This window comes from Scyliorhinus canicula, chromosome 19 (assembly GCF_902713615.1).
Source record: "Scyliorhinus canicula chromosome 19, sScyCan1.1, whole genome shotgun sequence".
NCBI lineage: Eukaryota > Metazoa > Chordata > Chondrichthyes > Carcharhiniformes > Scyliorhinidae > Scyliorhinus > Scyliorhinus canicula.
This window is the reverse complement of record NC_052164.1, coordinates 92,410,798-92,427,322: the sequence shown is the minus strand read 5'-3', so window position 1 is coordinate 92,427,322 and position 16,525 is coordinate 92,410,798. Positions and strand designations below refer to the sequence as shown.

General features: G+C 45.8%; 1 protein-coding gene across 1 annotated transcript in view; it reads left to right on the top strand.

Annotated features, from left to right (window-relative positions):
* The first annotated feature begins 2,768 nt into the window (after positions 1-2,768).
* The window catches only part of dlat (dihydrolipoamide S-acetyltransferase (E2 component of pyruvate dehydrogenase complex)), a 33,306-nt gene continuing 19,549 nt past the window's right edge, over positions 2,769-16,525 (top strand). Inside the window, exons 1-3 of the mRNA XM_038778642.1 lie at positions 2,769-3,098; positions 10,924-11,025; positions 13,036-13,160. Coding sequence (XP_038634570.1) covers positions 2,868-3,098; positions 10,924-11,025; positions 13,036-13,160 — 458 coding nt within the window. The 5' untranslated portion in view covers positions 2,769-2,867. The remainder of the gene's footprint in view (positions 3,099-10,923; positions 11,026-13,035; positions 13,161-16,525) is intronic.

The following is a 16,525-nucleotide window of genomic DNA, read 5'->3' as shown; positions in this document are numbered from 1 at the left end:
TCTAAACCCCAATTCAATAAATAAATAAATTAAATAAATTTAAAGTACCCAATTCATTTTTTACCAATTAAGGAGCAATTTAGCATGGCCAGTCCACTTACCCTGCACATCTTTGGGTTGTGGGGGTGAGACCCATGCAGACACACGGAGAATGTGTAAACTCCACACGGACAGTGATCTGGGATTGAACACGGGTCCTCGGTGCCGTGAGGCAGCAGTGACAACCACTGCACCACCGAGTCGCCCCGATCCACTATGATTCAATTCAAGACACTTTGGAAGCTTGATAGTCTGGGTTAAAGTTACCATCTTATCAATTCATCAGTGTCAGTTTTTAAATAAATAACCCATAATTCCAGAAGCTTCCACATCCATGTTAAGTTATGAATATGACATGTATTATGATCCCAGTGCTGATTTCTTTATTTCTATGTGAACCACAAGCAGTTAGAAGTCATCAGGTTCGTCTCGGCTGGGCTCATCCTTCAGGTAGTGCTGTGAAGCAACAGTGCTAACCACTCCGCTACCCTAAAACTGCACTAAATGAAGATGAGAGATTAAAATGCAATGAAATGAAGATGAGAGATTAAAATGCAATGAAATGAAGATGAGATTTTAAAAATGCAATAAAGTGAAGATGAGGGAGATTAAAAATGCAATAAAATGAAGAGGGAGATTAAAAAATACGATGAAATGAAGATGAGGGAGTTAAAAATGCAATGAAATGAAGATGAGAGATTTTAGAAATACAATGAAGTGAAGGTGATTAAAAATGTAATGAAGTTATAGCTTCGTTGAGAATTTGGACGTCGTTTCGACAGCACTTCGGGTTGGGGGCAGAGTCAAGGGAAATGCCAATTTGGGGGAACCATAGATTTGAGCCAGGGACATGGGATGGAAATTTTCGGAGATGGGAGGAGAAAGGAACTAGAACACTAAAAGATTCATTTCTTGGAGGTCGTTTTGCAGGATTGAAGGAGTTGGGGGTGAAGTATGGGCTGGAGCAGGCGGAAATATTTAGATACATGCAGGTTCAAGACTTTGCCACAAAGGAGATACAGAGCTTCCCAGTAGAGCCGGCTTCCACATTGCTGGAGAAGATGCTGATGACAGGGGGACTGGAGAAGGGGGTAGTATGGGAGGTTTACGGGGTTATTTTGGAGGAGGAGAAGGCGCCACTGGAAGGGATCAAGGCAATGTGGGAGGAAGAGTTGGGAGAGGGTATGGAGGACGTGCTCCGGAGGGTGAAAGCCTCCACCTCGTGTGCGAGGTTGGGGCTGATACAGCTGAAGGTGGTGTATGGAGCGTACCTTACAATAGCGAGGATGAGCCGGCTCTTTGAGGGGGTAGAAGATGTGTGTGAACGTTGCGGGGGAGGCCCCACAAACCATGTTCATACTGTATGTGATAATGGTGACTATGAGTGAATCCTGATTCCTTTTTGTCATTTGTTTATGTTAAAAGCGGGCCAATGTCTGGGGTTTGGTGGGAGGATGGGATCGTTGTTATTGATATGCGGATTGACATTACATTCATTATTGATTATTGTTGGGTGTACATTTGGGAGAAAATGTGAAAAAGGAGAATAAAAATGTAAAAAAAAAATGTCATGAAGATGAGGGAGATTAGAAATGCAATAAAGTGAAGATGAGAGATTAAAACATGCAATGAAATGAAGAGGGAGATTTTAAAATGCAACAGTGATGAGGGAGATTAAAAATGCAATGAAATTATGATGATTAAATATACAATGAAATGAAGATGAGTTAGATTAAAAATAAAATGAAGTAAAGATGATCAAAAAGACAATGAAGTGAAGATGAGATTTAAAAATTGCAATAAAGTGAAGATGAGGGAGATGTAAAAAATACAGTGAAATAAAGATTTGGGAGATTAAATATATAATGAAATGAAGATTAGGGAGATTAAAAATAAAATGAAGTGAAGATGATCAAAAAGACAATGCAGCAAAGATTTAAAAATGCAATGAAATGAAGATGAGATTAAATATACAATGAAATTAAGATTAGGGAGATGAAAAATAAAATTAAGTGAAGAATAAAAAGGACAATGAAATGAAGATGAGATTTAAAAAATGCAATGAAATGACGAGGATTTAAAAATGCAATGAAATGAAGATGAGGAAGGTTTTAAAAATGCAATGAAATGAAGCTCAGGGAGGATTTAAAAATGTAATGAAATGAAGATGAGGGAGATTTAGCACACTGGGCTAAATCGCTGGCTTTTAAAGCAGACCAAGGCAGACCAGCAGCACGGTTTAATTCCCGTACCAGCCTCCCCGAACAGGTGCTGAAATGTGGCGACTAGGGGCTTTTCACAGTAACTTCATTGAAGCCTACTTGTGACAATAAGCGATTTTCGTTTCATTTCATTTCATTTAAAAATTGCAATGAAATGAAGATGAGGGAGAATTAAAAATTGCAATGAAGATGAGGGAGAATTAAAAAGTGCAATGAAATGAAGATGAGGGAGGTTTTAAAATGCAATGAAATGGAGATGAGGGAGATTATAAAAATGCAATAAAGTGCAGGTAAAGGAGGTTTTAAAAATGCAATGAAATGAAGCTGAGGGAGATTATAAAAATGCAGTAAGGCAGGTTTGAAAGATGCAATCAAATGCAGCTGAGGGAGATTATAAAAATGTAATAAAGTGCAGGTAAGGGAGGTTTTAAAAATGCAATGAAATGCAGCTGAGGGTTGAGCCAATAGAACCGGAAATGGATTATTCCGGTGACGTCACGTCCGTTTTTCGGCAGTTGTTCTGCCGTCCGGCGGAGGTCATTGAGGAGAGGCCGAGCAGCTCCGAGTCCCGCGCTCTCCCTGACTGATCGCCAGGCCGCCTTTACCATGCTCCGCCAGGCAGTCCGCTTGCGGTCGTGCGTCCGGCTCCACCGCGGCTGCCGGCCTGCGGGGCCGGGCCGGCCTCCTCCGGCTCCCCGCTGCTGGTATTCGCTCAGCGCCCACGGGAAGGCCGGCCCCAAGCGCTTCCTGCTGCCCGGGAGCGGGCTGCCGGCCGCGGCTCCGACCCAGACCCCGGCCCAGGTCAGGAGGTGGTCCAGCCTCCCCCCACATCAACTGGTGAGCAAGAAGGGGAGAGAGGGTGGAGGGAGGGCCTGTACCAAGGGCAGGAAAGGAACCTTCAGTACCACAGCACAGAGGTCGCAGCACTTTCCTTTCATTGACTCCACTTTATTAATTAATTCCAGCTCCTTTCTATTTATTTGCATTTCCCGCCACCTCAATATATTCCTCCCATTCTGAACCCCAAGGTTCAGAATCCCACAACAATTAAGGCTGGCACTCTCGTGCAACATCTGAGGGGGTGCTGCATTGCCAGTGGTGCTGCTGTATGTCGGACATGGCATTGATGCCAAGGCCTCCATCTGGCCCCTCGGGTGCTCAGAAAGGATCCAGTGGTGCTCTTTTGAAGGAGGGCAGTGTTTGCCGCTGCGCTGAGAGTTGCGGATCCACTCAGGGCACCCACTTTGTCTGCTGGCACGTTTGGTTTCTCCCATTGTACACAGGGTGGCGTGAGGTCTTGGGACATGGAGGGTGGGGGGAGGATTGGTAGGGGCAAGAGTGGAGGTGGTGAGATCTTTGCGGTGGCTGGCAAGGGGGCTTGTGATTTGAGGCAAATAATGTAAAATGAAAAAATGAAAATCGCTTATTGTCACGAGTAGGCTTCAATTAAGTTACTGTGAAAAGCCCCTAGTCGCCACATTCCGGCGCCTGTCCGGGGAGGCTGGTATGGGAATCGAACCGTGCTGCTGGCCTGCCATGGTCTGCTTTAAAAGCCAGTGATTTAGCCCAGTGAGCTAAACCAGCCCCTTACGTGCGCAGAATGATATCACTGGTGGACAGTGGGTGCTGAGTGGGCATGCATAACCAACCATTCCAACGTGGTAGCAGGTGACATAGTGTTTGTAGACGAGCAGAACGTGCTAAAATCTCATTTGACTTGAGGTTAACTTTTGTTTGAATTCCCTCACGTCAAACTGGAATGTTTTATGTTAAAGGTGCTACATAAGCCAAGTTGTTCATTTTTTGGGGAAAATTAGCTGGTCAAATTTAAAATGATGACTATTTGCTTGTATCAAATTAAAAAACTGCGGTGTTAGTGAGATTACAAGATTCTGGAAGATGGTTTGACTTTATGAAAATCGCTTATTGTCACGAGTAGGCTTCAATTAAGTTACTGTGAAAAGCCCCTAGTCGCCACATTCCGGCGCCTGTCCGGGGAGGCTGGTACGGATCAACATTTCCCCTCTGTTTTACCTGATCTTCTCTGAAGGCTTTAAAATGTTTCCCAGCGCAAAATCTTTTACAATTTAAAACTATTGAAACTGAGGTAATAAATATAACTGATCGGTTATTCACAACACTAAACAGCATTAGAAAATTTCAATATTTTAGAGGGTTATATGAGAGGTTAATTAGATGGCAATTGGTTGCCATATTAACATGAGATGATGGAAGAACCTTCATATAAATGTAAGATATTTATGAGGCTGATGGCGTGACTAATTAAGGCAGTGTTTTTTGGGGGAAAAATTCAAAATGTGGATGATTGTGGCTAGGCTAAATTTATTTATGATCAGCTGGTGGTGAGCAATCTCCATGACCATTGTAGGTCTTGTGGTATTGGTCTTCCCATAGTGGTGTTGGGTAGGAAATTCTGGGATATTAACCCAATGATGATGAAGGAACAGTGATATTTCACTATACTTGGAGGCTGTGTGACTTGAAGGTGATAATGTGCCCATAACTTTGCAGCTCCTGGCCTCCTTGGTGCTGGAAGGTCATTGGAAGGAGTTTGGGGAAAGGAATTCTATAACATAACTGTAGGAGTTTAAACATCTGCTGCTGCATTGTATACCTGGTTTTGGATTCTGCATTGTCTCCTGACTGTAGGAAGTTATGTGGAGATAATTATACAGTTTGATTGAAATCTGATACTGTGGTTCCTGTAATTGCCATCATGGCACTTCTGGCTTAATTTACAGCCTGCTGCTGGTTGCAATTACTGAGCTTTATTGGTCAGACTTGTGAGTAACGGTCAGAGAATTGGGTATTGTTTCCCAGTTACATTGGATGCTTAATGCCCACTCTGCTACTTGCTACTTTTTGAATGGGCTGTCTGGAAGTTTCTGCACCAAATATCTGCCCTCCCACTAAATGTAGTTTCAAATACCTAATTCTAACCACATACGTGCCTTCTTGCTGAATGGTTGCTGCCTCGATGCTTATTTTGAGATGTTGCCTTTCAGAGGAATGTTTGAGGCCCATTTTACTGACCTGACGTGATGGTCTAAAAGCAAGTCCACAGCTTTCAGAATGACTGAAAATATGTAAAATCTCTTCAAGCCCACCTATTCTTTTGATGAAGTGCTCACATAACTTACAAAAATCTTTTGAAGCCTGACAGGAGTGAGTTTGTAATATTTATTGCTTGTCCATTTCTTCTGTTTCTGCTGGAATTGTTTTGGCATGGGCACTAAATATAGGTTGAAGAATGAATTGGCTGCCTTGGTCAATAAAACATTTTTTGAAATGTGATGCCCCTTATTCAGTTATTTTACAGATGCAGTGTCTTAAATCTGGCTATCTGAAAACCTGACATTTTTATAAGCTGCTATGCATGAATTTTATTGTTTTGTTTAGTATTTATTGGTATTTGGGAATTTAAACAGCATAACATATAAAGAACATAAAATTTACAATGTATGGTGTTATGTACAATTTTACATGCCCTCCTCCTATCGGCGTTGATAATCGGGCTCCTTCTTGGCTCTTTCTTGGCGCCACCTTTGGCCCTGGGTGTCATATTGCTATACTTCACCTTTTCTTATGCGGTTCCTGCTGTTAGCCTTGTGGGTACACTGGGTGCTCTCTGCCTCTTCCTCCCTCTCTTTCCCATGTCTCTCTGCTACTTCCCTGGGGTTCCTTCCTTGCCTCCCCCCGCCCCCTCCCCAATTCCTTTTGGCTGTTGTCTGCCGTAATCGGTCTTCCCCCCCTTCCTAATCACTATTGGCTTTGAACAGGCTGATGATTAACCCCCATGCTTTGTGGAAGTCCTTGTCCAACTCTCGGATGGTGTATTTGATCATCTTCAGGTAGAGAAATTCCGATATGTCTGCCAGTCAGTCTACAGCTGTGGATGGTGCTGCTTATCTCCAGCCAAGCAGGATTCTCTGGCGTGCGATTAAGAAAGCAAAAGCCAGGGCATCGGCCCTCTTGCCCATATGTAGTTCTGGCCGGTATGAAACCCTGACGACTGCCACACTCTGGCATGGCTCCACCCTCACCCCCACATCGCCTCGAAGAAGGCTGCCCAGAGCCCGGCACGTCTGGGGCGGGCCCAGAACATGTGGGGGTGGTTGGCCGCGCTTCCCTGGCACCCTTCACGTTTATCCTCTACCTGCGGGAAGAACCTGTTCATTCAGGCTCTAGTTAGGTGAGCTCTGTGCACTACTTTAAACTGCATGAGGTTTAGGCTTGCTTCGCTCCAGAGTCCCCAACGGACTTCTGTCTCGAGTTTGGCCTCCCATTTCTGCCTAGCTTCGTCCAATGGTGTTTTTACCCTTTCCAGCAGTCGTCCGTAGATGTCCCCACGGTTTCCCTTCTCTTTAGTATCCGTGCTTAGTAGTTCCTCCAGTAAACATCTCTCGGGGCCCTAGGATACCGCTTCGTCTCCTTGTGGAGAATGTGTTTGATTTGTAGGTGCCATAACTCCGGTCGTTACAGTTCTTCCGTTAGTTTGTCTAGGGTCGCAAGTCTGTCTCGCGTGTAGCCGCCTGATATTTGGAGTTAGCTGTCTACCCTTGACAGAGCCGGTCTGGTCCTCTGCAACCACCTCTGATATGCAGTTCTCCAGTCTCTTAGCCAGGACTTTTGTGAGTATCATCGCGTCCACATTGAGCAGCAAAATGGGTCTGTATGTTCCACATTCCGTCAGGTCTTTGTTGTTTTTGGGTATCTGCGATATCGTGGCGTTGGAGGCGGGTTGCTCCGTGTTGGCGAATCCACGATCATTTCCGTAGGTGTGGGGTCAGGGTTGGTGCAAATATTTTGTAGAAGGTGGGTTCCCGGCGCCTTCCCCACCTGCATGTAGTTAATACTCTCCATGATCTCTCCCAATCCTATTGGTGCTTCCAGCTCCCCATGTCTATCGACCTCCACAACTGATATGTCTAGTCCATCGAGAAACCGTTTCATATCCGCTGGAGGGATCGGAGATGTATAGTCCCCGGTAGAAGGCCTCAAATGCTTGGTTGATCTTTTTTTTGTTCGGCTATCAGTCTGCCTCTGCTGTCCTTTACCTGGGCTATTTCCCTCGTGGCTGCCTGCTTTCTCAGCTGCTGAGCCAACAGGTAGCTAACCTCTTCGTGTTCATAGAGGATCCCCATGTCTTGTGGAGTTGGTGAATTGCCAGAAGCTCTACGGTCGGGGCCTCGGAGTATTTTCTGTCGACTTCCTTGATGGAGTCATTCAGTTACTGCCCAGCTGCCCCCTCTTCCTTGTCTCTACGTGCCTTGTAGGCTGTAATCTCTCCCCTAATCGCTGCCTTCAATGCCTCCAGAATGTGGAGGGTGAGACTTCCTCGTTCTGGTTATTAGTGATGTACTCGCCTATGGCCTGTGACATTTTCTGGCAGAAGGCCTTGTCGGCCAAAAGGTCCAAGTCCAACCTCCATGTGGGCTGTTGGGCAGGGCCCGTCTCCAACCTAGCATCCATGTAGTGTGGAGCGTGGCCAGAGATTATGATCGCGAAGTACTCAGCCCTTGTTATTTCTGGAAGCACTGATTTCCCAATTGCAAAGAAGTCAATACGTGTGTATACTTTATGCACCAGTGAAAGATTGAAAATTTCTTCTCACCGGGTTGTAGGAATCGCCATGGGTCCACTGCCCCATCTGCTCTATGAAAGATCCCAGTTCCCTAGCCATGCCTGTCTTTTTCCCTGTTTTGTGGATGATCAGTCTGTCAGTGGGTCCTGTACACAGTTGAAGTCGCCCCTCCCCATGATCAGCAGTGTGTGTCGATGCCGGGGATTTCTGCCATGGTCGTCTTCATAAATTCTGTGACATCCCAGTTGGCAACGTACACGTTTACCAGAACTACCGGTGTCCCTTTCCGGACCCGGTAGACCATGACGTACCGTCCCCCTGGGTCAGTACCCATCCATGTCACCGTAAGCACCATCCCCTTGCTAATCAGTATGGCTACACCCCTAGCCATCGCCCTGTAACACGAGTGATATGTCTGTCCCACCAAGCCCTTCCTGACCCGAAGTCGTTCCTTCTCCCTTAGGTGTGTCTTTTGCAGGACGACTATGTCAGTTTTCAAACTTCTTAAGTGGACGACTCTGGATCTTTTCACTGGGCTGTTAAGACCTCTGACATTCCAGGTGATAATCTTGGTGGAGGGGGTTTCTGACCCCTCCTTGCAGGATCAACCATACTTACCTGGTGGATACGCCCCTGCGCTCCAGGGCTTCTCTTTGTTAGGGTGCTGCAGTCACCGTTCTCACATGAGGTCAGGCCCTGCGCTCTGGGGTTTCCTTTTGTTTAGGGATCCTCTAGAGTGGCTACTTGCGGTGCCATCTTGTTCCCTCAAACTGCACCTTACCTGCTGAAGCCAACCTGAAAACCAACCCTTCCCTTTGTGTTCCTCCCCTCCTGCGTCTCCCCCTCAGCATTCCCCCTCCCCGTCCATTCCCCCTCCCCCCTTGAGAAGCTCCCTCCCTATCGGGAGGTGCCTGCAGCCTCCCTTGCTATCTTTCTTCCTGTGCTAGCTATCCCTGCTAGTGTGGTGGCCCCCCTCCTGGGGTTGATCATGCTCGCTGTCTGTCCATTCCCTCTGCCTATTTCTCACCGTCGCCTGCGTTCTGCTGCCCTTCCCTATGACCTGGTCTTTCTGGTCAAAGCGAGGCAGCACTGTCCCGCGCAAGAATATCATGTGTCCAATAGATTTCTTTCTCTCTCTCTTTCCTCCTCTGCTTCACCTTCATCGATGCCTCGCCTGCCCCTTGTCCAGGCCATTTGACTGAACAAACTTGTCCACCTCCGTTGGAGTGTTGAAATAATATTCCTTATTCTGGAATGTGACCAAGAGCCAAGCTGGGAACAGCATTCTGGTTAAATTCGGTCCTGCGTTTTAGCCATGTCCACCTTCTGTGTCCTTCCCAGCTACTCGCCTTGGTCTGTTTCACCTACCTCCTGGTATCGATGTAATTTCGCGATGATCGCCCTCGAGTGTTCCCCTATCTTGGAGTTTTGGCCGGAGCGACCTGTCCATCTCCGGGGGGGGGGGGGGGGGGGAGGTGCTGGGGTGGCTGTCCTTCCCGATTAGGTTGCCCAGCATTTGGACAATGTAGCCCAGGGGTGGGCAAACTACGGCCCGCGGGCCGCATGCGGCCCGCCAAAGGTATTTCTGTGGCCCACCAAGTCATTAAAAAAAAAAAAAAATTTTTTTTAAAAAATTTTTTTTTTTTTTAAAATTTTTTTTAAGGTTAATGGGGGGGGCTGTTGGGTTACGGGTATAGGGTGGATACGTTGACTTGAGTAGGGTGATCATTGCTCGGCACAACGTCGAGGGCCGAAGGGCCTGTTCTGTGCTGTTCTATGTTCTATATGAGGCGCCCAGAATCATAACCGGGTGAAGTAATTATTTTACTTAATATACTATGCGGCCCTTTGTGAATTGTGAATTTCTGAATGTGGCCCTTGCACGGAAAAGTTTGCCCACCCCTGATGTAGCCAGTCGGGTCCCTGCTCTCAATCCCCTCTGGGAGGCCCACAATTCGAATGTTCTGGTGTCAGGACCTGTTCTCTTGGTCCTCGACTTGCCCCTTCCAAGTTCCCCAGGGCCGCCCCCAACCTTGTGACAATCCTGTCACTCTGGTATGTCAACTCCTTCAGCCCCTGGATCGTTTTTTCTGTGCCTCCACCTTCTTCCCCAATCCATCGATTGCTGTTTGCGTGGAGACCATCGCCTCTGTGACCGCCACCTGGATTTCTACCTTTATCGCCTCTCATCGCAGCCAGTTCCTTCAGAAGGAATGCCTTCCATTCGCCTCCAAGTAGTGGGGGATGGAGTCTGATGCTCGGGTCGCTGGTTTCCCTCTCCCTTGGGTGGCCAGGGACCCCCTCGCCTCGTGGGTCCGCCGGCTCGTTCGCCTGTTGCTCGTGTTCTTTCCCTCCGCTCATGCTGTCCCTTCAGCCTCTCGAGCTCTCATTTGCTGGCTCTATTCCTCCCCTTTCTCGGTTAAGGGTGAATTCCTGTCGAATTCTCAGGCAAAATTCGCCTAAAAGTGCCTATTTGGTTATTTTTTGGAGGCGAGCCATCTGATGTGTGTCTGCTCAGCAAATCAATCCCATCGGAAGTCAAGAATTTTAGTGTTAAAAGAGTAAAATAACTTTTCAGCTTATCTGGCTAGGTGTGCATTGGTGAAGTGACATGCTGAGCTAGTTATCGGCTTTGTGTCAGTCTTTTCGCAGTGATCCAAGCGACCTTTGACCTGGCTCACACGATCCAAAACTCTCATTTCAGACAGATGAGTAATTTCTTCTCCCAGAGGGTAGTGAATCAGTGGAATTCTTTATCGTGGAGGCTGGGTGGGTCATTAAGTATGTTCAAGGCTGGGAGAGACAGATTTAATCAGTAGGGGAAACCAGGGCTATGGGGATAAGGCAGAATAGTGGTGTTGAGGATTAGCACATCAGATCAGTCGTTATCTCATTGAAAGGTAGAGCAGACTGGATGGGTCGAATGGTTTACCACTGCTCCTATGTCTTATGGTCTAATATCCAAAATCAGATGCGAACTTGGACCCAAGGTTGCCAATTTTTGAGACATTGTACCTGTACCCAGAAGAGCTGTGTAACTCGTTGTTTTATCCATAGATGCCGTTACCTGCCCTGTCACCCACAATGCAGACGGGAACTATAGCTCGGTGGGAGAAGAAGGAAGGAGATAAAATAAATGAGGGAGATTTAATAGCTGAGGTATGTGCAATTAAAATCCTGCTTTATCTATGTGCGTTAAAGAACTTTTAATATGCAAATCTCACCAACCTTTTTTTGTACAGCCAGTTTGTAGTGATGCTGTGTGTTTGGTGTGTATCAAAGTGATCCTGAACATCTGCTTTCACACTGCAGTTCTCTTGGTTTCATACCAGAGCTCACACACGTTGCCCGCAAAACTATCCTGGCAACAGAATTGTACATTTGTGACAAATTGTCAGCTCTGCCACTGGCCTCAATAATTTAATAGGCCAGCCTGGGCAGTGATGCCAATCCTATGGAATTTTAACTGGACAGTTGGTGGTGCAAAAGTGGTTACGAAGATGCCTATTTTTCATGGGTGCCTAGCAACATTATGCCATGTCTACTTTCTGTGTTGGCCACTGTGTTTGTAGAGATAGAAGCATCAAAATATCAGGTTTATTGAATTGAGACATTTGGACAACAACAGGCCTTCATTTCTGCTTTGCTTTGCTGCCCTGTATCATTTTTGAGGTGGTAAGGTGGTTAGCACTGCTGCAGTACAGCGCCAGGATTCGATTCTTGACCTCTGGTGATTGTGTGGAGTTTGCGCATTCTCCCAGTGTCCACGTGGGTTTCCTCCTCCGGTCTTCTCCCACAGCCCAAAGAGGTGCAGGTTGTGTGAATTGGCCATGCCAAATTGCCCCCAAGTGTCCAAAGGTTAGTTGGAGTTATGGGGGTAGGGCGGTGGATTGGGCTTGGGTAGGGTGCTCTTTTGGTGGGTTGGTGCAGACTTGGTGGTCCGAATGGCCGCCTCCTGCACTGTAGGAATTCTATGATTTTTAATCGTATACCCCATACTAGGACTATTTCCTATTGCAAAATAGTTGCTTGTGTATTTAAAGGAAATAGTCTGTTTTTATATGTTCTTATTAAGAATAAAAGTTGCTGCAATTTAAAAGATAATCAGGCCCCACTCCGGAGACTTCAGCACAAAGTCAAGCCTGACAATTCAGCGTAGTACTATGGGAATACCCACTTTTGGAAATGGGATATGCTGAGGAAGACTTCAAGGCACTGCCTTCCCCTCTCAGATGGAAAGAAAGATTTTGTGGCACTATTTCGAGGGGAGCTGGGGAATTCTCTCTGTACCATAGCCAGCAACAACTGACTATCTGGTCTTGCTGTGTGCAAATTGGCTGTTGCGCTTGCATACATTACAATTGCAGCTACATTTAATTGGCTGGCGCTGTGAAGCACGTTGCGATGTCCTGAGGATGTGAAAGATGCCGTATAAATAATTCATTTTTTCTAATCAAAACTCTATAAAATGTTTTTAAAAACAACTGGCAACTTGCACAACTCCTTAATGACATTCACTGCAGAACCAGAATTGAGATATAGTTGGTAATCTAATTGTACGATGGCCAACTGTATTGTATTTGTTTAAAAACTGTATTCTTGCATTTGTTTCTGATAAAATGGCATCAACGCTCATAGTTACATGTTTAGGCAAGATATTCTATAATGATCATCATTGCATTAAGGGGGCCTTTTTATTAACTTTGCCACAGATGTGAACAAATGAAACCAGATTTTACTTTTCTTTACAAAAGGAATGGGGTATGGAGGGTTTAAGGAATGGGCTTGCATGAGGAATGGCATTAACTTATCGTATTAGGCATAGCAAATAAGTATCCAATCCATGTCACTCAGCTCTATCAATAATCAGCAAACAGTCCAAAATGTTATGAAAGATTTCGTACAGTGCTTGTACTATTGTAAAGTTTGGAAATATTCTGGATTATGTGCTCACCAGTGTGAGAAGTGTAAATGAAGAAGTCAAATCCTAACAGGCTCCTGTGTATGAGAGTCAACAGTTGCCCTACAGAATGGCTAGTTTATGCCAACCGGCAGGGAGCAATTCCGAGGAAAAATGTCCAATGTTTATTTGAAACATAAAAGGTGACATTGTTTTCCAGAATTATTGTTTTTTTTTCTCTTTATTAAAATATATATGTATTTTCTCAGGTGGAAACAGACAAGGCAACAGTAGGCTTTGAGAGTCTGGAAGAATGTTACATGGCAAAAATCCTATTGCCAGCGGGAGCACGAGATGTGCCACTTGGTACAATCATCTGCATCACGGTTCAAAAGTGAGCATCAGATAGTTCTAAATAACATTCCACTTTTCCTGTTAAGTTCTCGGTAATTTTCAGAGCAAACAACATTTTAAAGGTTCCGTCCTCCTCACTTTAGACTTCTAGTTATTCCCTGTTTGCAAAGGTTGCTCGACAACCTCCAGTAATTGCACCAGCTATTAAGAGATGTATAGGGACAGCCTGAGATGATTCCTCTTGACTAATTTGATCAAGTAGAGCTCACCTTTTCCACAATTCAAACTGGATGCATGAGGACATGGGTATTCAGGACATTGCAATAAACCTCTCCCATTACCGTTTAACCGTAAGAATCCTCACTGTTTCTGTTCTGTGAAGCACCGTGGAACAGCAGCAAGTCGTCCTGATTGTGGCCAAACTCATTTCTTGATTGTGGTCTAATTCCATGGTGCTACGTTGACGAGACGCAACACCTGTTTCAAAACTACAAAGCAAAAGTTCAATATTATAAGACATCAAGCTGTCCTGCACTAGGAATGTGGTTAAAGAATGTTGTCATTGAGATGATTCAGTCATGCTTATCAAAATTGGGATTAACAAGGTAGTCTTTGTGGCCCTGTTTTAATCCAATCTCTCTACTCGCACAGACTAAGCAATACATTTACTACATTTTAAACCATTGACGGACAAGATGGGTACATTTAAATTGTGATTATAGTAGCCATCACGGAGATGTTGTTGAGGGAGGGGCAGGATTTGCAGCTCAGCATCCCGGGATATAGACTCTTCTGGCAAGACAGAGGAGGAGGCATTGCATTATTAGTTAAGGAGTCAGTTACTGCAATTGGGTGAGATATCTTGGAGGGGGCATCAAATGAAGCTTTGTTGGTAGAGCTTAGGAATAAAAATGGGACGGCCACATTGGTAGGTGTTTATTATCGACCCCCAGATAGGCAGCGGGAAATTGAGGAGCAAATATGTGCTCAAGCACGTGTGTAAAAATAATAATAGGGTAATTATATTGGATAATTTCAACTTTCCCAACATTAATAGGTATAGTCATCGTGTTACAGTCTTAGATGGAGTGGAGTTCTTAAAATATACACCGGAGAACTTTTTAACTCCGTATGTAGAGGGTCCAACAAGGGACGGTGCAGTGTTAATTCTGGGGAATGAAGCCAGACAGATGGTTGATGTGTTGGTGGGGGAGGATTTTACTGAAAGTGACCACGACATGGTATAATTTAAGTTGTAGACAAAGAAATGGACAAGTTGCAAAAAAGGTTTTGGATTGGTGAATAGCGGATTTTAGTAATAAGGCAGGATCTGGCCAAGGTAGCCTGGAAAAAGTTATTGTGGGGAAATCTACAGAAGACCAGTGGGTGGTGGGGAGGGTACAGGCCCAGCATGTTCCCTTCAGGGTAAAGGAAGGAGAAACAAGCCCAGAGAACCTTGGATGGCCAGCACATTTGGGATACGAGGAGCAGGAAAAGAGAGGCTTTTATTGAGTGCAACGGGAGCAAATCAACAGCGGCATTAGTGGAGTACAGAAAGTGCAGGACGGAACTTAAGAAAGCAATTTGGAGAGCAAAGAGGGGTTATGCAAAAACTCTGGCTGGTTAAAGTTGGGGAAATCCCATGATATTCTAGAAGTATATCAATAGGAAGAGGATATACACTGCTTGCTGAAGTCGAGATCTGAGGCGTTCAAGTCAGGCGACCCTGACCTCTACAAGAAAGCCAGATATGATCTAAAGAAATCCATCAAAGGTGCCAAAAGACAGGACCGGACCAAGCTTGAGTCCCAGGCTAGCCACACGGGTCCCTGCCGTCTGTGGCAAGGTCAGTAAGACATAATGGGCTACAAGATGAAGGCATGTAAAATCGGCGGCTCCTCGCACCCCTCCCTGATGAGCTCAATGCATTCTATGCCCGCTTTGAGCAAGAGGCCAGCGAGAGAGAGCCCTCCACCCCAGAAACCGCGGATGAACTTTTATCTGAGATCACCACTGCAGACGTCAGAGCAGCCTTCTCGAAGGTGAACACACGGAAAGCCACTGGCCCGGATGGTGTACTCGGACGAGCACTCTGGTCTTGCGCAGATCAGCTGGCGGGGGTATTCGCAGACATCTTCAACCTCTTTACAACAATCTGAGGTCCCGATCTGCTTCAAGAAGACGACCATCATCTCTGTACCAAATAAAAGGCAAGCAGCGTGCCTTAATGATTGTCATTCAGTGGCTCTGACATCCATCATCATTAAGTGCTTCGAAAGGTTAGTCATGGCACGAATCAACTCCAGCCACCCGAATTGCCTTATCCACTACAGTTTGCCTACCGTTGCAACAGGTCCACAGCAGAGGCCATCTCCATGGCCCTGCACTCTACCCTGGAACACCTAGATAACAAAGACATCTATGTCAGATTCCTATTTATCGACTACAGCTCAGCCTTCAACACCATCATTCCTACGAAACTCATCTCCAAACTCCTTGGCCTTGGCTCCTTCCTCTGCGACTGGATCCTGAACTTTCTAACCCACAGGCCACAATCAGTAAAGATAGGCACCAACACCTCCTCCACGATCATCACCAACACCGGTGCCCCACAAGGCTGTGTCCTCAGCCCTCTACTATACTCCTTATACACCTATGACTGTGGCCAAATCCCCCTCCAACTCGATTTTCAAATTTGCTGATGACACTACCCATAGTGCGTCGTATTTCAAATAATGACGAGATAGAGTACAGGAATGAGATAGAGAATCTGGTGAACTGGTGCGATGACCATAATCTCCCTCAATGTCAACAAAACAAAGGAGATTGTCATCGACTTCAGGAAGCGTAGTGGAGAGCATGCCCCTGTCTACATCAATGGGAACAAAGTAGAAAGAGTCGAGAGCTTCAAGTTTTTAGGTGTACAGATCACCAACAGCCTGTCCTGGTGTCTTCCCCCCCCCCCCCCCCCCCCCCCCCCCCGCCTCCTCCGACACTATAGTTAAGAAAGCCCACCAACGACTACTTTCTTAGAAGATGAAGGAAATTTGGCATGTCAGCTACGACCCTCACCAACTTCTACAGATGCACCATAGAAAGCATTCTTCCTGGTTGTATCACAGCTTGGTATGGAGCCTGCTCTGCCCAAGACCGCAGGAAACTACAAAAGGTTGTGAATGTAGCCCAGTCCATCACGCAAACCAGTCTCCCATCCATTGACTTTATCTATAATTCCCGCTGCCTCAGAAAGGCAGCCAGCATAATTAAGGACCCCACGCACCCCGGACATACTCTTCCACCTTCTTCTGTCAGGAAAAATATACCAAAGTTTGAGGTCATGTACCAACCGACTCGAGAACAGCTTCTTCCCTACTGCCATCAGACTTTTGAATGAACCTACCTCGT